General features: G+C 43.6%; 1 protein-coding gene across 1 annotated transcript in view; it reads left to right on the plus strand.

Annotated features, from left to right (window-relative positions):
• The window catches only part of MYO5B (myosin VB), a 385,029-nt gene that overhangs the window by 132,571 nt on the left and 234,540 nt on the right, over window positions 1–17,918 (plus strand). The window contains exon 2 of the mRNA XM_025364941.1: window positions 7,567–7,677. Coding sequence (XP_025220726.1) covers window positions 7,567–7,677 — 111 coding nt within the window. The remainder of the gene's footprint in view (window positions 1–7,566; window positions 7,678–17,918) is intronic.

Genomic DNA, 17,918 nt, shown 5'->3' on the forward strand with positions numbered 1-17,918 from the left:
CTAAATTCTTACCTTGCAAAAGAGTGGAGTGTGACCCACTTCTTGCAAGCACAGTTAGGTAAGGTGTTTTCATAGTTCCTACAACACAGCAGTATCCTTCCAGGTACCAAGCCACTTGGGAAACTGCTGTTTTGCTGGTGTTAAATGAAACTATTAGTTTAGAAATGTTTTTTCTTCCTTCTTTCTTCTGAACAGACCAGTGTTCTTGTTCTTGGTCCCCTAATCACAGGAATGGACAGGGAGTTTATACTGCCAGCTATCAAGTTAGGCTGTGGGGTCCTTTGTCCATTCCCAGGGAACTCTGCCCAGACTACTCTGTTTCTGGTCAAGGCTTTGTTGCAACTGAAACTTCGGCCTGCCTGATGCTTAATGCTGAAACTACCTGTGGCTTAACTTGGTGTGTCGTTGTTAATGGGCATTTGTACATTTTTTTCATATGTAATTACAAATCACTTTACCTGTAGAAAATACATGCTCAGCAGGACTCTGGGCTGCTGTAAGCAAATCAATATTTCTCCAGGAGTGGGGTAGACAGTGGAGGACTTAGAGACTGAGGTCTTTTCTCCAGGCCTGCTTTTGACTAAGCTCTTGGCAACTTGGGCAAATTATTCAGTACTTTTAACCCGCAGGTTTCTCCTGTATAAAAGAGAAGTGATAACTCTGCTCATCCTAACTCAGTTTTGAAACTAAGTTGAAATGATGCAAATACTTAAGATTGCTTATGTTAGTAGGAGGGGATGGAAGTAGCATTATTATTAATTCCAGGGAGTGCAGGTTTCAAATGTCCCTGTTCTCTTTTCCCTGAAGGTCCATCCTGGCACCTGGGGTTCACTCTGAGATAGGAGTTTGAATTCTGACAGTGCATTCATCACGTGGGAAGTTTTTAAAAAAATACAGTGTTTGGGCCCTACCCCCCGAGATTTAATTATTCAAGTGTGGGATATGGGTTTTAGTGGTTTTGTTTTTTTTTTTTTTTTTTTTTTTTTTTTGAGACGGAGTCTCGCTCTGTAGCCCGGCTGGAGTGCAGTGGCCGGATCTCGGCTCACTGCAAGCTCCGCCTCCCAGGTCTACGCCATTCTCCTGCCTCAGCCTCCCGAGTAGCTGGGACTACAGGCGCCCGCCACCTCACCCGGCTAGTTTTTTGTATTTTTTTAGTAGAGACGGGGTTTCACCGTGTTAGCCAGGATGGTCTCGATCTCCTGACCTCGTGATCCGCCCGTCTCGGCCTCCCAAAGTGCTGGGATTACAGGCTTGAGCCACCGCGCCCGGCCCTGGTTTTGTTTTTTAAAGATCTGAAGATCTGCAGATAATTGTTATATGCCAGCCAGCACTGAGAATCACTTCTCTCAGGTTTTTGGAGTAGAAGTAGGTATTGATTTTTAAGGTAAGGCATGGCTACCCATGTATTATGACCTACAGGACATCTAAACGATCCTAGTAACATAGACCACATTAGGTTTCTTATTTTCCTTTTCTCATTTTCTAATTCTATCCAAAATCCCATCAGGATTTCTAGACAAAACTATATAGTAATATCACCATCATCATCATCATTGCCTAATACTTATGTGCTTTGATAGTTGGCTCTCATTTAATTGTTAGAACACTTCACGAGGTAGATAGAACTTTTACCGGTTGTTCAGCTAAGGAAACTGAGGCTCAGACCCATTCATCAACTTACACAAGCTATTAAGTGGTGGTTAGAATTCCTTCCCAAAGCTATCTGACTCTAGAACCCACACACTTGACCACAGTGCTATACTGCCTGATAATTCATATACATGGGTAAATGCTGTGCTCCTCTGAACACTGTATTTGCCTTTTAGCTGGGGCTTTTTGGGAAAGAGTTCTTTAGCTCTGGGGAAATAATCTGCAAGCTGGAGTTTAATGTTTAACCACAGACTGGTGGGGAGAGACCTGTAGCACATGAGGGTCTGTGATACCCTTCAAATCTGTTACCCAGTCAGCCACACGGAATTACATTTTCAACTTGTTTGCATATTGAATTCATCTGGGGAGCTTCAGAAACCACTACCTGGTTCCCACCCCCAGAGACTGATAAAAGTACGATGGGGTGTTGCCTGGCATGGGAATTTGTGAAAGCTCCCTAGGTGGTTCTGATGTGTAGTCAGGATTGAGGCTCTTGTCATAGATGGCCACTCCCTCCAGCCGCATATGTAGGAGAACAGCTGCTGGAGCTGGCCCTGCAGTGGAAGAAAGGAACAGAGGGTTGGAGAATAGCTTGGTACTAATGCATTTACATTTGATGTAGGCATCTGCCTTCTCTAGGAAATATGTGGGGCTCTTTTCAAAAGAACTTTCCAAAAATCACAAGCTTTTCTTTGATAATTAGGTCAGACTTGCTCTTTTATTTACTTTGATATGATGGAATTAAGTGTTGTTAAAATAGGATAGTGACAAATTGAGTGGCATGGTAATTGGGTTGTATGAGTGAATTTGTCTGTCTTACAGTCTGTTGGCTTACAGTAAATCTGGTAGAGGTCAGATTTGTTTGAAGACATTCCTTGAAGGTGAGAAAAAATTAAGAGGCAACACAGATCCTTGGTTCTAGAGAGTTTGTCTGGCTCATAAAATAATGGCTTTCTGTGAAAATATTTTACTGCTTTTTCATAGACTTGTAATGAGAACTGATGCCAGGAGAGAGCGTGTACAAGATACTGTTTGCATTCTCTACAACCAGAACTGTGTGTGTGTGTGTTTAAACTGAGAAAAAATTTACATAATATAAAACTAACCATTTTAAAGTGAACAATTTGGCATTTAGTACATTCAGCATTTTGCAACCACTATCTCTGTCTGGTTACCAAAACACTTTCATTGCTCCAAAAAGAAACCCTTCCCCTCCGAATCTTTCCATCTCCAAAACTCAGATCATGTCTGCCTTCCTCAGGTCTTTCCCAGCTACTGTAGTCTTGTCTCTCCCTTCTTAGTTCACGTGTCTGTTTCTTGGCCATATATTTTATACTCATCATATACTGTTTTGTACTTGATTACAGAAGTAATGCGTCTTCCTTGAGGTGGTGGGTTGGCGGGGTTGTTCGCAAAGCCAGCATGTAAGGCAAAATTTGATTATGGTTAAAATTTCTCTTGGAAGATCTATAAATTTCTCATTATATGCAGGATGAATGACATTGGGTAAACCGCCCTGCTCAGTAATTTATAGACACTTTAAGCTGAGAATCCATAAAGTAAGATAAAAGTGAGGAGGCCAAGCGGGGAGGTGGCAGCTGTGAACCATCCTGCACAGAACAGAGGGTTCACTTCATTCTGATTTAACAATGAACTGCTATAATCTCAATGTGTGTCCATGTGTCTTTATTGCAGAGATTGACCAGACACATATCTTGTGCCCAAATATTTACTAGATTTGCGTCTAAAGTTTGCTTTATCAGATCTGCATATAGAAAATCCTTTTAAACGTCATGCAAGAATTTGGCTACCAACTTTCTCTCTAACAAAGTCGGCATTAACTTGTTTCCCCCTCTCTCCCTGTCTTCCTTCTCTCCACTGGATAGATGTTACTCTCCCTAGGAGTTGGTCACATCACCCCATTAGGGCATATTTTTATGTGAGTTATCGACCCAACTAGATATACGTCCCTTAGGTTCAGGAGCTAGATCTCCGTGTTCGTACTTGGTTACATGGTACTTATCACAATGTGTTTTAGGTATAAACCAGGTGCCCCATGAATGAACATTCTCTGTTCACTGATTCCTGTACTCAGCATGAACATTTAGTGAGCATCTGTTCCATGCCAGGGTGTGCTAGATCGCAGGGATACAAAGATGCCCAACAGTAGATTTGAAAGACCTTGCTGTAATGAGATGAAACTAATGTGAAAGAAATGACTGCAAAACCAGAAGGAAAGCTAATCATAGAAGAATTTATAGTGGCAGGTTATAGTTGGGTAGGGCTAACTCTATGGGTAACAGGGAAGGAAGTTATCGGTGAGGAGATGGTGCTGGAAGTTGGACCCTGCCCACATGGACAAGTGAGGAAGGGCACTGTGGCCGGAGGAAATAGTAAGTACAAGGACAGAGGTTGGCATGCTTTCCTGTAAAGGATCAGAGAGTAAACATTTTACTGTGTGTGTGTGTGTGTTTTTTTTTTTTTCTCTGAGGCAGAGTCTTGCTCTGTCACCCAGGCTGGAGTGCAGTGATACGATCTCTGCTGACGCAACCTCTGCCTCCCAGACTCAAGCAATTCTCCTGCTTCAGCCTCCCGAGTAGCTGGGATTACAGGCACCCACCACCATGCATGGCTAATTTTTGTAATTTTAGTAGAAATGGGGTTTTGCCGTGTTGGCCAGGCTGGTTTCGAACTCCTGAGCTCAAATGATCTGCCCACCTCGACTTCCCAAAGCGCTGGGATTACAGGTGTGAGCCATTGTGCCTGGCCTACTATGTTTTTTAAATGGCTTTGAACCATAGGGTCTCTGTCATTCCTTTTTGTTTTTTGAGACAGAGTCTCATTTTGTTGTCCAGGCTGGAGTGCAGTGGCACAATCATAGCTCACTGTAATCTTGAGCTTCTTGGCTCCAGGGACCCTCATGCCTCAGCCTCCTGAATAGCTAGGACTATAAGCATGCACCACCACATCTGGCTTTTTTTTTTTTTTTTTTAAGTTTTGTAGAGACAGGGTCTTGCTATGTTGCCCAGGCCAGTCTCAAACTCCTATCCTCAAATGATCTTCCTGCCTCGGCTCCCAAAATGCTGGAATGATAGGCATGAACCACTGTACCTGGCCTTCAATCCTAGCATTAAAATGTGAAAGTATTACATAGATAATACATCAATGAATGAATGAATGTGGCTGTGTTCCCAGGAAACTTGATTTATGGGCATCAGAATTTGACTTTCATGTAATTTTTTTCATGTTACGTGAATATCCTTCTTTTGAGCTTTTTTCAACCATTCTTAACTCATGGGCTGTACAAAAACAGGCAACACAGGCAGTGTGCTAGATTTGTCCCACAGCTGTAGTTTGCTGATGTATTCTCAAAGGCGGGAAGAGTGAGATGATGTTGCAGTAATGGAAGAGTAAGCAGTTAGTATGAGGATTCTGATACAGTGAGTCTGGGGGAAGCTGAAATTCTACGCTTATAACCTGCTCCTAGGTGATGACGATGCTGAGGTCCTCACTTGGAGGAGCAAAGAGCTAAAGTAACATTGGAGTCCCACTGTGCCCCTTATGTTGTGGTAGTTTTTGTGGGTGTGGGACAACATGAGAAGCCAATTGTATGCCTACCAGGTGTTCTCAGTCTCTTTAGAGAGATTTATATAACTAGAAAGGTACATGAACTCCCCTACAATAAAAGTTGAGATTGAGCCAGGCAATGAGATTCTTCAGTGCTAGATGCAACTAACCACCCCATGAGTGGCATATGGGCCACAGGGTGATGGCCATCAGAGTCCTTGGCTGAGCTGGGACTGGGCTCCCTGGCTTCCAGGATCTACACAACATCACCTCCATTCAGTTCCTATTGGGATTTTCCTGTTCCTTTCTGGTTATTCCTCATTCTGTTATATTGAGCCATTCCTGACATGATTTACACGGAGTGGAGACTTTGCTTTAGGTAAAATTTCTTGGGTGTGCTGGCTGAAGGGGGAGTCTCAGGAGTGGAACTCAGTGATGAGAGAGCTGTGGTGAGGCTGAAGGATGGGCACTCACGTGAAGCTTAGGGACAGGAGCTTACAGGTCATCACAGCTGGATGGATGGTGGGCTTAAACGATAGTGGAGAAAGTGAGGACACCTGGGGGTAGAAGAAATGTTGACAGTTAAGGTCAGCAAATGCTCCGAAAGTTTTCTCTGGAGGTATCTCAGAACCTTCTTTATATTTTACTCGGGAGCTCTCAGATGCTATAAAGCTCTTTGTTATTATAAAGCTCTATATTATTTTACTATAAAGATATGGCAATATCTTGCCATAAGGCAGCAGGCTCAAGAAGCAGGAAGAAGGTTAAGATTCTGTGAATTTGTTTCTTGGTAATGAAACAGATGACTTTGGCTTGTACCCTGAGTTGGGATGTCAAGGATGCAAAGTGGTCGATGTTTGCTTTCTCATTGACTGGTATTCTGATTCTATTGCCTTCAACTTTCACTGCTCCATAGTGAATTAGAGGCAAGTGTAGGAGGGGTCAGGATCTTGCTTTTAAAAGAAAAAAAGGCCTCTGATTACCTGGAGGAAAACACTGCTTGGAAAAAAAAAAAAGACCAAAATAAAGCCATCTGGCTGCATGTGCACAGTTAACAGACTGGCCCAGGGTCTGTGCTCAGCTGTCACTCCAGGAGTGAAGTGGATGATGCTGACCCAAGCACATGTTCTGGTTGAGCTTTTGGTCAAAAGAACCATTTATTTCAGGTTTCCTGATAATATTCTGTGGCCAAGAAGCCAGATGTATGTGTGTGTGCCTGTACACTGACAGCTTCTACAGAAAATAGGCCCTGTGGAAGTTGCCTACCTATGAGATGAAAATGCAGAAATTCTGACAGCTGTGCGGTGGGATGCCAGGAGATCCAGATGCTGCCATTCAGCACTTGTTAGTGTCTCTGGGAACTTTTATGTCACCTCAGATCCTGACTGAGGTGGTCTGAGGTACAGCCAAGAATTAATATTTTCCAGGCTCCCCAGGTGATTCTGACTGCAAACAGGGCTGGGAACCCCCTAGTTATGTTGAGAATGTGCTGGGCAAGTCACTGACAGTTAATCCTGTATCACTGCTTTACCAAGGGCTGTGTTCTTTCCTGCCTGAACTTGGCCCTATTCAATGACTTTATCTGCAAATCAGGATAGCTACTTGGGGAGGGTGAGTGAAAGTTTTGGGTTTGTGGCTTAAAGAATGGACAAATAGGCCGGGCATAGTGGCTCCTGTCTGTCATCCCAACACTTTGGGAGGCTGAGATGGGAGGATCACAGGAGTTGGAGGCTGCAGTGACCTGTGATCACACCACTGCATGCTAGCCTGGATAACAGAGTGAGACTGCATCTGAAAAAAAGAAAAAGAGTGGACAGATAAATTGAGGTGGCTGACAACTTGAGGACACTTAAATGCACTTTCCATTTCCTGACCACTGTCTTTCACTTCTGCAGGAAAATGACTGTCTCTGAATGCAGAATATCAGAGCAGAGATTCCCAAGCTTTGAACATTTGCTGTACTGTCTTGGCTTTTGCCTGTGCTGTTTTGTTTGTAGCCTGCTAAATAACTCCCTCTGACATCGCTATTTTGTAACACCCTTTGAGATGTGGTGCAATATCTAGTGTATATAAACAAATGCAGGCTCAGCAGTCGCTTGGGTAGAATTTTGATTGCATTGATCTGCAGCGTTCTTTTAACATCTAAAAGGTGCCTTCTGCTACCAGTCCTGTGAGTTGTTCCCGTTATCATGATATTGGATCACGTTGTGTCCTGAAATGAGAAGGTGGGGAGATGCACGCAGATAGCTTTAGAAGTTCTCCTGATGGGCCCTTTCTAGGTAGTGACACACATTTAGAAATCTGAGAGCTTTGTTCTGTATCTAAGTTTCTTCTGTTTTAATCTTTCAGTGCACAAGGGTCTGGATCCCTGACCCTGATGAGGTATGGCGCTCGGCTGAGTTAACCAAGGACTACAAAGAAGGAGACAAGAGCCTGCAGCTCCGACTGGAAGATGAAACGGTAAGAGCGAGTCCTGGGCGGAGGGTGGGGGGAGCTCAGGAGTGCAAGGAACAGGAGTAGATAGTACATTGTGGGCTGGATTTTTTCCTGGATATTGGAACTCCTGAGCCCTTGGATTCTTTCTTGTTGCTATTGATGTATGTGAAAGTGCTAAGCCAGGAAGCCGCTCTATGGATGTCACTCAAAAAATACGTGCTTATTGGGGTTAGCAGCTGAGAGATCATTGGTGGTCAAGGCAGGAATCTTCTCAGTGGAGTGGAGGGAACAGGAGGTTGAGACCTCACTGGGAAGTGAGGGAGAGGAGCTGCTACAAGGGTCCCTGCAGGGCACAGTGGTTGGAGCCAGCCTGCCTGGGTTGGGATCCTGGCTTAGCCATCACTAGCTTTGTGACCTTACATCAGTTCTCAATCTTTCTGTGCGTGTTACTTCATCTGTAAAATGGGAGTGCTAGTTTATCTAGGGCTGTTTTGAGAATAAGATGGGTTAATAAGTGGCAAATACTTAAAATAGTGCCTGGCACATAAGTGCTCCCTATGTGTTAGCTGCTGTGGTAAGCATTTTTTATTTTTTGACCTTCAGGCTGTTTCTTTCAAGTGGAAGACAAGGTAGTAACTATGAAATTCTATTCCTCCTGATATGTCTGATTTAGTTTCCCTTCTCATGAGCCTTTTGTGACCACTGCCTCTGCAACTGTTGCATTTCACAAATAACGGATGCTCACCCTATATGCTGTGCCAGGTCCCAGGGGCAGATGGGTGAAGGCCATGCTGTTTCAGATAGCTCAGTGCTAAAGGGGAGCAGTGAACATGAACACGAAAGTGAGACAAAGTATTATGATAAATGGCAGTAGGCATGGAAGTGAGTGCATGAGGTATAGGAGAGAAAAGGAACCCACTCTTTTTAAAGAGATGGGATCTCCCTGTGTTGCCCAGGTGGGCCTCAAACTCCTGGGCCTCCTCAAGTGATCCTCTTCCTGCCTCAGCCCCCGGAGGAGCTGGGTGGGACTCCTCTTGAGGAGAGGGGGTTTTGAGAAGGAGCTGGACATGGAAGATTCAGGGTGCAGTGACCAGGAGTAGAGTGTCCCAGGCAGGAACTGTGTGTGCCAAAGCCCTGAGACCTTGTCATGTTCCAGGAAAGGGAAGGAGGCCAGTGCATCTGGGAGCTGTCAGGGAAGGGATGGTTGGGTGGCTTCAGCCTGAGGATGCAGGCAGAAGTAGTTCATGCAGCCTTTACCGTGGGGGAGACGACTGGGAGAAAAATAGGTTTGGAACAAAATGGTTGGTAACAAATTAAGAATCGACTTTGGGACGGATTGAGTTTGGGCTGCAGAACAGACATTGCTTGGAGAAAAGGTTTGGGTTCGAGAGACTATTTCCTCTCTGAATGGCAACAGCACTACAAGTGTGTACCATATCCTCTGTCCTTTGATCATTTCCTGCCTATTCTTGGTCTTGTCTCCTTTTCTAGATGGTTGGTGATTAACTTGTTGATTGAACATCCTACCACTAACTTCTGTTTTGTATCCACTTAAGCATACCACTTGGTAAACCTGGAACATGAGCTTGTTAGAAAACGTCTGTACCGAGGTATACATCCCTCACATTCCTCTTCCTAGTAGGCAGCATTTGCTAGCCACCTCTTGCTTTTGAGATGACGAGCACAACTCCCAACAGATGGAATTATGTTTACCATGTTGAATAACTTCCCACCCCACGCCGGGGGGAAAAAAGATGAAATGAGTCCACCCACTGGAGTGGTATATCTTCTACTCTACTCCAGCAGATTTCATTTCAGTTGCTCTTTTCTAGTGGGTGGGTGTTTTTAAAAAGTTGTACAGAGGTAGTGAGGAATGATCTGCCATGTTGCTAAAACAGAGCAGATGCTCACCCACCCTGCTGAAAACGAATTTGGCCCTGCATGACTAATCCTGGCAGCTGCCCAGACCCCATCTCCTCCTTCCCCTGCTACAAGGCCGAGCAGCATGTAACTGGAAGGGAAGCCTGGCGCTGGAGATTAGCAGCTCTCAAGAAATAATGGGCTCTGAACATCTGAGTCTGTCCAGGTTGCTCATGGGCAGTGGCTTGTCCACGGCTAGCTCTGAGCTATCATTACGAGTGACTTGGCGGAGCTGTGGACTAGAGGCCAGGAGCACAGAAATTACGTGGCCAGACTTTTTGAATGCTTGCAGACAGTCTCCTCTGAAGCTGAAATTATCCATGGTGTACTATGCTGGCTGGAAAATCTGCCCCAGCAGCCTCTTCCAACCAACCTCGTGCATCCTCCCTCCTCCTGAAGTTCAGTAGTGTGGGTTTCACTGCATCAGCAAAGGATTAACATCAGTTAGATTCTCTTCCAGAAAGACAATGATGTTCCTGACCTCTAACTTATGATAGGACCTTCTGCCTACTTGCTAACTTGTCCCCTCTTCAAGACAGTCAAGCTTCTATCTGTGCCTCTAAAAGATTTTTTCATTCTTTCTTTTGCTCATCCATGCATTCATTCATTTCTATCGTAGTAAAATATATGTAGCATAAAATTTACCATGCTAACCATTTTTAAGTGTAAAATTCAGTGGCAGTCAGCAGCAACTCAGTGGTATTCACATTGTGTAACCATCACCACTATGCTTCTTCAGAACTCTTCCTCTTATACAACTGAAACTTGGTCCCCCTTAAACACCAACTTCCCAATCTCTTCTCCCCTCACAGCACCTGGAAAACTCCATTCTACTTTCTGAGTTTGACAATCCCAGGTACCTCATAGAAGTGGAATCATACAGTATTTGTCCTTTTGTGACTGTCTTATTTCACCTGGCATAATATGTTTCATATTGAAGTCAACAAGATGATAAACTTCTTGGGGGAATAGCATCTTTTTCTCCCCAGAGCCGTGATGGGTACAAGATATCTAGGCGTGCCAACTCTTAGCACAAGACTGTTTTTAGAGTGGATCAGGCTTTCAGGGGATGCGGAACTTGGTGATGAGGTAGCTTCTGCATGCTCTGCTTGGAGCACCTCTGTGCAGGCCAGGCCTTCCCTCTCTTGGCCCCACCTCCCTTTCTGACTGCTTGACTCCTGCCCTCTAGTGTCAGGGAAAACTCTCCTTGTTTCCATGGTTTTTAATTTAAATTTCATTTTCCAGCTGAGTTTGTATCTACTATCTATCACCCACCTTGATGATGAGTACTCCCTCTGGGCAAGGCCCTGATCTAGCATTCATGAATGAGAGGAAGACAGGGGAGCATGTGAGCTTTTCAAAGACGAACAAACTCCACCGTCTCAGTATTTCCAAGCCCACCCTGACATTTGGAGGGCTAGAGCAAGAGAATGTAACCCCACATCTGTTTAAAGTATATTTTATCAAATTATTTAAATCTCATGTTTTTAATTAAAAACATTTTTGAACATTTACTGTTTTAAAAATATAGTTGCAATTCTCTTCAGTCTCTATCCAGCTGCCAATATGTAGAATCACTATCTTGGTTTGGGCATGTTATACCTGCACATATGTGTAAACACATGAGTAGTATAAATTGTTCAGTATTTCAAAGCATTCCTCCTCTGTCATGTTGCAGGGGTTGCAAATACTTAGCACCCCTGGAACCATGACAAGAGCACATGGAGAAGCAAGGACTTGGACCCTCGGCCCAATTAGAAAATGATAATCCATTATGAAAGGATCTTTTGTATGGGCTATCTGAAAGGAAAGATAATGAGTTTGTCCTCCCTTTTACTTAAGCATCTTTGCTGCCTGATTCTTCCCCACACTCCAAAGCACCAGTACTGGCATTGTTTCTCCAGTACTGGCAGTGTTTCAACCCATGAACCTCAAGGCAACTGGGCACTGTTGTCTTGTTTCAAGAACACAGGACAAGGTGTGGAGAAGTGTTTCTCTGGGGCCTGAAGGTGTTAGGCACCAGAGCGGTGTTGAGCATTTCAGGTCATGCTGTGACAGCACTGAATGTTGATCCCAAGGACGGAGGCACACCATATCTTCTTTAATAATTTATATTATGTGATATTTAATGCCCTCTGCAACAGTGTCAGGGAAGGGGTCCCTCTTACTTGGGTCTAAGGATGGTACTGAACATATCAAGACATTATAGCAAGGTCCTATCAAACATGGTTCCTCATGTCAAGAAGCTATAGTCTCACAGAACCACTAGGACTATTGTCCTTGCATATTGGTGCACTCAGACTCGTATACCTTGAGAATGCAGAGCACTTGTCTACTCAGTGCAGCTTAAATGCCTGCTGTGCACACATCTGGCAAAACCAGAGAGCTAAGAATGTCTGAGGGATACCCTTCTGAAACCAGCAAGGCTTCTTAGTAGAGGTAGAGTTTGATTACTTCTTTTAGCTGACCATTTTAGTTCTTATCATAATGCTGGTTTTTGGGTCTCCTAATAATTTTTATTTTTATCTTTATCTTGCTTTCAATTGCTCAGTTATCATGGTTATATTGTACATACACAAAATGTTTTAGCATAAAATATAATGCATATAATTATCTACTGGTAATATTGCTACCACTGTAATTAGTCATCTTGTCTAAAGAGTCAAAGTGTAAAAAAAATTATGGTAAAATACACATAATGATTCAACATTTTCACCATGTTAAAGTGTACTGTTCAGTGGCATTAAGTATATTCACAGTGTTGTGCAAGCATCACCACCGTCTGCAGATAAGTACTCTTGAAGCTCTTTCTAATTTATTGTCATTGACCTATTTTTCCTGCTAATTTTTTCCCCGCTAATTTTTTCCCCGTAGGTTAGGATGCTTTGCCCAGCTGCTTCAGATTGGAGATGAGTGGGGCAGCAATTTGCACCCCTGTCCCGAACATTTGGCAATGTCTGGGCACATTTTTCGTTGTCACAACTGTCATGAGGAGGATTTGCTACTGGCATCTAGTGGAATGCTTCTAAGTGCTCTGTAATGCACAAGGTGGCACCCCCACAACAGAGAACTATCCAGCCGCAGATGCTAACAGTGGCAAGGTTGAGAAACTCAGGTGTAAGCCCATAGGGAAAGTGGTCTGGTCTGTTCATTGCTGAAGTACACCAAGTTAGGAGTTAAACTGGGTCTCCATAGTTCCGACAGAATGTGTAAGCAGTGCAATAAATTGAAGTCAAAAGATTAACTTTGACTCCGTATTTGTATGCTGCTGTAATCTTGTTTATAATTCAAACCTCTTAATTGTGTGTTGACCAGGCAGTTTATCAGTAGATTTTCATTTATAGACTTTTCTTCTTTTAATTACTTGCATCACTGTTCATTCATCATTCATTCATTAAAAATTATTATTGAGCAATTATGTGCCAGAGTCTGATTATACAACAGTAAAAATGACATATCTATATCTTTATGAAGTTTTCCATCCAACTTACAATGAAAATATACAATGTAGGGTTTAGAATATGAAAAACTCAATTTCAAGAATCTGGAGAAGTCTTTCTAAAACAGTGGTGTCCATGGCAAGCTATTTGACGCTACTCCACCCACCCTCTTATCTGAGTCTCTGAGTCCTCCAACTTCACACGTTTTTTTTTTTTTTTTTAGATGGAGTCCCACTCTGTTGCCCAAGCTGGGGTGCAGTGGTGCAATCTCGGCACACTTCAACCTCTGCCTCCTGGGTTCCAGTGATTCTTGTGCCTCAGCCTCCTGAGTAGCTGGGATTACAAGCGTATGCCACCACACCCAGCTAATTTTTGTATTTTAAGTAGAGACGGAGTTTCACCATGTTGGCCAGGCTGATCTCGAACTCCTGAGCTCAGGTGATCTGCCAGCCTCTGCCTCCCAAAGTGCTGGGATTACAGGCGTGAGCCACCATGACTGGCCCACACTCTCTTTGAAGCCCTTTTGGATACTACTTAGATTTCCTGCTGACTTCTCAAAGCAGGAACACTTAGGGTGTCAGAGATGATACCTTCATGCTTTGCCATGTTTCCTAGCCCCCTTGCAGTTCAGTGGGACCCTGTGATTACTTTTTTCGAGTGGGTGTGCTAGGTAGAACTGATGTCGATCACTTCAGGTGGAAGCAGAGAAGAACCCACGGGAGTTTGCTGTGCTCTTCTCTTCCTCTGCCTGGTGACTGTCAGGCAGCATGTTGGTGTCAGTGTGACCTTAGAGAGCAGAGCCTCAGTACCAGCCAGTCTTATACACCTAGCATAAAAGAGAAATAAACATTTGCAGTATTAAGCCACTGAAGTTTCAGGGTTAATTTGCTACTTCCTCATGACTTAACTGAATTTCCTAATTGGGAAGGTTACATAAATCAGAGTATTTTATTTTTCAAGTAATTGACTGCCTGTGTTGTGCTTCGTGGTGCAAGGGGAAGAATAAGAAGGTTCTCTTTAAGGAGAATAAGCTTTCTGGGGATTGGAGAAGATGGCGGTAAAACTTAAACACAGGACTGTTAGAGAATGAGACACAGCAGAACAGTCATTAAATGTTTGTGTTTTTTTGTGCTTGTCTAGGACATAGCATAAAACAACCTTTTAATGAATATTAAATGAACCTAGAGCCACATGTTTGCTACTATAGTGAGGGTAAGTGGACTTCAGCTTTGAGGCTTCCTCTTACCTGGGAATAGAGTTTCCTTAACATTGTTTTTCTTCTAGGATAGCTGTTGTAATTTCACAAATGAGAAAACCCCTGCACCCATGCACCTAAGTTAGAAACGTTCAGCCAATGAAGTTGGAAGGACCCTTGAAGATTGCTGAAACTAGGCTTCCCATCTTACAATTAGGGAAACTGAGGTTCCTGGAAGTCAAGTGATGGGCTCAAGGCCTTGCAGAACTTGGGTTCAGGTTTTCTCAACTTTGGCTGTGCATTAGAAACCCCTGGGGAACTTAAAAGGCAAAGCCTAGGTTTCAGCCTAATTAAATCAAAATCTTGGGATGGGATGTAGGTTATCTTTCTTAAAAGCTCTCCCAGGGATTCTAGTGTCCTGGGAGGGTTGAGAGCCGCTGCTTTATTTAATGGACCAGGACTTGAATACAGGGGTTAACTCCTATTCAGTGCCATTTCCACCTCTGGGTCAACACCAACTGCTTGCCAGTTGGTAACCCTGTTTTTACTAGCATATCTTTTTTTCTAGATCTTCTGGTTCCATGGGTAGATAATAAAAGCCAATTCTTTCTCCTCTTCTGTCCACTGTATGATTATTATTAGTTCCAAATATTTGGGAGTGTCATTCAAAGACGTTTTTATGATTATACCATCTTGCTGTTGTACTATGTAACACAGACATAGATTGAGGTATGGGAGAAGTTATCAGTGAATCAGACATTTCACTAAACTAATATTTTTTGAGCACCTACTAAGTAGTATAGAATCATAGGCCCACAGGGCTTAGAACAGTCTAGGCCAGCACTGCCAATAGAATATTGGCTGTGGTGAAATGTTCTGTATCTCAGTTGTCTAATGTGGCAGTCACTAGCTACATGTAGTTATTGGACCCTTAAAATGTGATGTGAAAGAAAATAAACTCTTAGAGGCCAGGATTGTGGTGGCTCACACCTGTAATCTCACACTTTGGGAGGCCAAGGTAGGTGGATCACCTGAGAGTTCTAGGCCAGCCTGGGCAACATGGCGAAACTCCATCTCTACCAAAAATACAAAAATAAGCCAAGTGTGGTGGTACATACCTGTAGTCTGAGCTACTCGGGAGGTTGAGGCAGGAGGATTGCTTGAGCTCAGGAGGTGGAGGTTGCAGCGAGTCAAGATTGTATCACTGCACTCCAGCCTGGGCAATAGAGCAAGACTCTGTCTCAAAAACAAAAACTCTCAGGACCCCAAACTCACTGGGTCAAAGGGAGATTTAAGCTTGGGAACTGAGTCACGCAATACTGCTTTTCTTCTTTTCCCAAACAGCTGTAATTTTACAGCCCTGTGTCATAGCCTCATCTGTAAGCCGCGCTCCAACAATGATAGAAGACCACATTATCTCCCCAGGTGGCTTTCCTCACAAATTGCTTACAAGGAAATTTCTTGAGTCCCTAAATCTTCCAGGGTACATATCACTCCTACAAACTAGGCCTACAAAACTGAGTTCTGTGGACTCTCACCATGACAATGTCAATTACCAGCTTATCTTCACAGGTACAGCACAAGGACAAGACCAGAAATCATCCCTCTGCCTACTCTGAGACAAATGCACAACGGACTTTTTCATTTTCTCTCTTTTCACATGTAAAATGTGGATTTACTGAGGCTCATCAGAGCCTCACAAGAGTGTAACCATTGGTCTCACTGCTTACCCTCCTTCTCCCTCCCTTTTTTCCCCTTCTGCTTGCTCTTTCCCCTTTAAATACTGAAGTTCCCAACCCCCCTTGAAGTTTCCAAACCCCCCTGGACAAAGCATAGGCTGCAGATGCTCATGAATCTTATATTTTTCCCTGCCTGCATCCTCAGCCTTGGCTAGACAAACCTCTGTTAATCGAGACCTGCCTCAGTCACTTTGTGTTAACAGTGGCTAGTGTGACTGAGAAACTGAGGTTTCAGTTGAATTTAATTGTATGAATTTCACTGAAATAGCCACATAGGGCTAGGGGCTACCCTCCTGGGGAGCTCAGGTATAGACCAGTTCCTACTCTAGGCCTCCTGCCACTCACACTTGTCTAGTCCTACTTGTCAGACTGGGACCAATTGGGGACCTCCATCTGTTCCTGATTCCCGGCTCCTAGTTGCAGAAAGGAGCCAAGGTCCACTCTGAGTGGTGACAAAGCATTAATTTTGTGATAAGTGTTAACATTTAGCCTCCTTTTCACCTCTAAAGGCCCAGTTAATATGGAGTGGATGGAATCTTTTGTGCCAGAAAGTTCATGGCCCCGATCACTGTCATAAACACTTAGATGTCAAATAAAACCATGTTCGCTGTAAATGCCAGACACTGGCAGCAGTATTAGAATCAGATTCCTGTTATAGGAAAAAATCTGTTGTCAAGTCTCTCACTCCTTCCTTCCCTCTGGATGTGCACACACCCCAGAATCTGCAGCTTTGGCTGCTGAGCTTGCAGCCCCTCTTTTCTGCTGCTCTGGGCATTTTTACTCCTGATCAGTTTTACTGAAACCAATACCACTGCTTTATTTGTCGATGGTTTTCACAAAACTGCATGTGTGTTTGCCTCCACGTACTTGGGGGAAGAGTCTTTTTAAAAAAAATATTTTTATTGCCATAGGTTTTTGGGGAACAGGTAGTATGTGGTTAGGTGAGTAAGTTCTTTAGTGGTGATTTGTGAGATTTGGTGCACCCATCTCCCAAGCAGTATACACTGAACCCAATTTTGTAGTCTTTTATCCCTCACCCCTTTTCCTCTAAGTCCCCAAAGTCCATTGTATCATTTTGATGCCTTCGCATCCTCATAGCTTAGCTCCTGCTTATGAGTGAGAACATGCAATATTTGGTTTTCCATTCCTGAGTTACTTAGAATCTCCAATCCCATCTAGGTTGCTGCTAATGCCATTAAGTCATTCCTTTTTAATGGCTGAGTAATAATTCCATTATATATATATAAACATATATAAATAAACATATACACGTGCACACACACACATATATATACACACCACAATTTCTTTATCCACTCATTGATTTGATAGGCATTTGAGTTGGTTCCAAATTTTGGAATTGTGAATTGTGCTGCGATAAACGTGCATGAGCAAGTATCTTTTTCATGTAATGACTCTTTTCCTCTGGGTGGATATACAGTAGTGGGATTGCTAGATCAAATGGTAGTTCTACTTTTAGTTCTTTAAGGAATCTATACGCTATTTTCCATAATGGTTGTATTAGTTTCCATTCTTGGGGGGAGAGTTGAAGAGATTCATCTGAGAATCGAGAGGAGGCCAGCATTTCTGCCTCAGGAGTTGAAGCCGTTGGGCTCAGGTCCCGGCTTTCTAATCTGAAAGAGGAGTGGCTGAGTGAGATGAGCTCTGTGGCTCTGCACCTGGCAGTCCCTGTGCTGCCTGCTGAGCTGGGTGCAGAGCCTGGGAGAGGAGGGCAGCTGTGCTCCCTCAGGTCTGGGGACATCTCCACCAAGGTGTCTTTGGGATGCTTTGTGGGGAGGGAGGTCTGATTAGAATCCTGGTGATACCACTAACAGTGGATGAAGAAGGCTGCCAACTCTAGAATTGAATGAAATAAAAATCAGCACTCTGACATTCTCCATTTCCCCCTGTTCCCACCTTGTGGAAATTTGTCTGCATCATCTACGTGATAGTTAATGGTTCACTGGTTTC

Source organism: Theropithecus gelada, chromosome 18 (genome assembly GCF_003255815.1).
Source record: "Theropithecus gelada isolate Dixy chromosome 18, Tgel_1.0, whole genome shotgun sequence".
Lineage (NCBI taxonomy): Eukaryota > Metazoa > Chordata > Mammalia > Primates > Cercopithecidae > Theropithecus > Theropithecus gelada.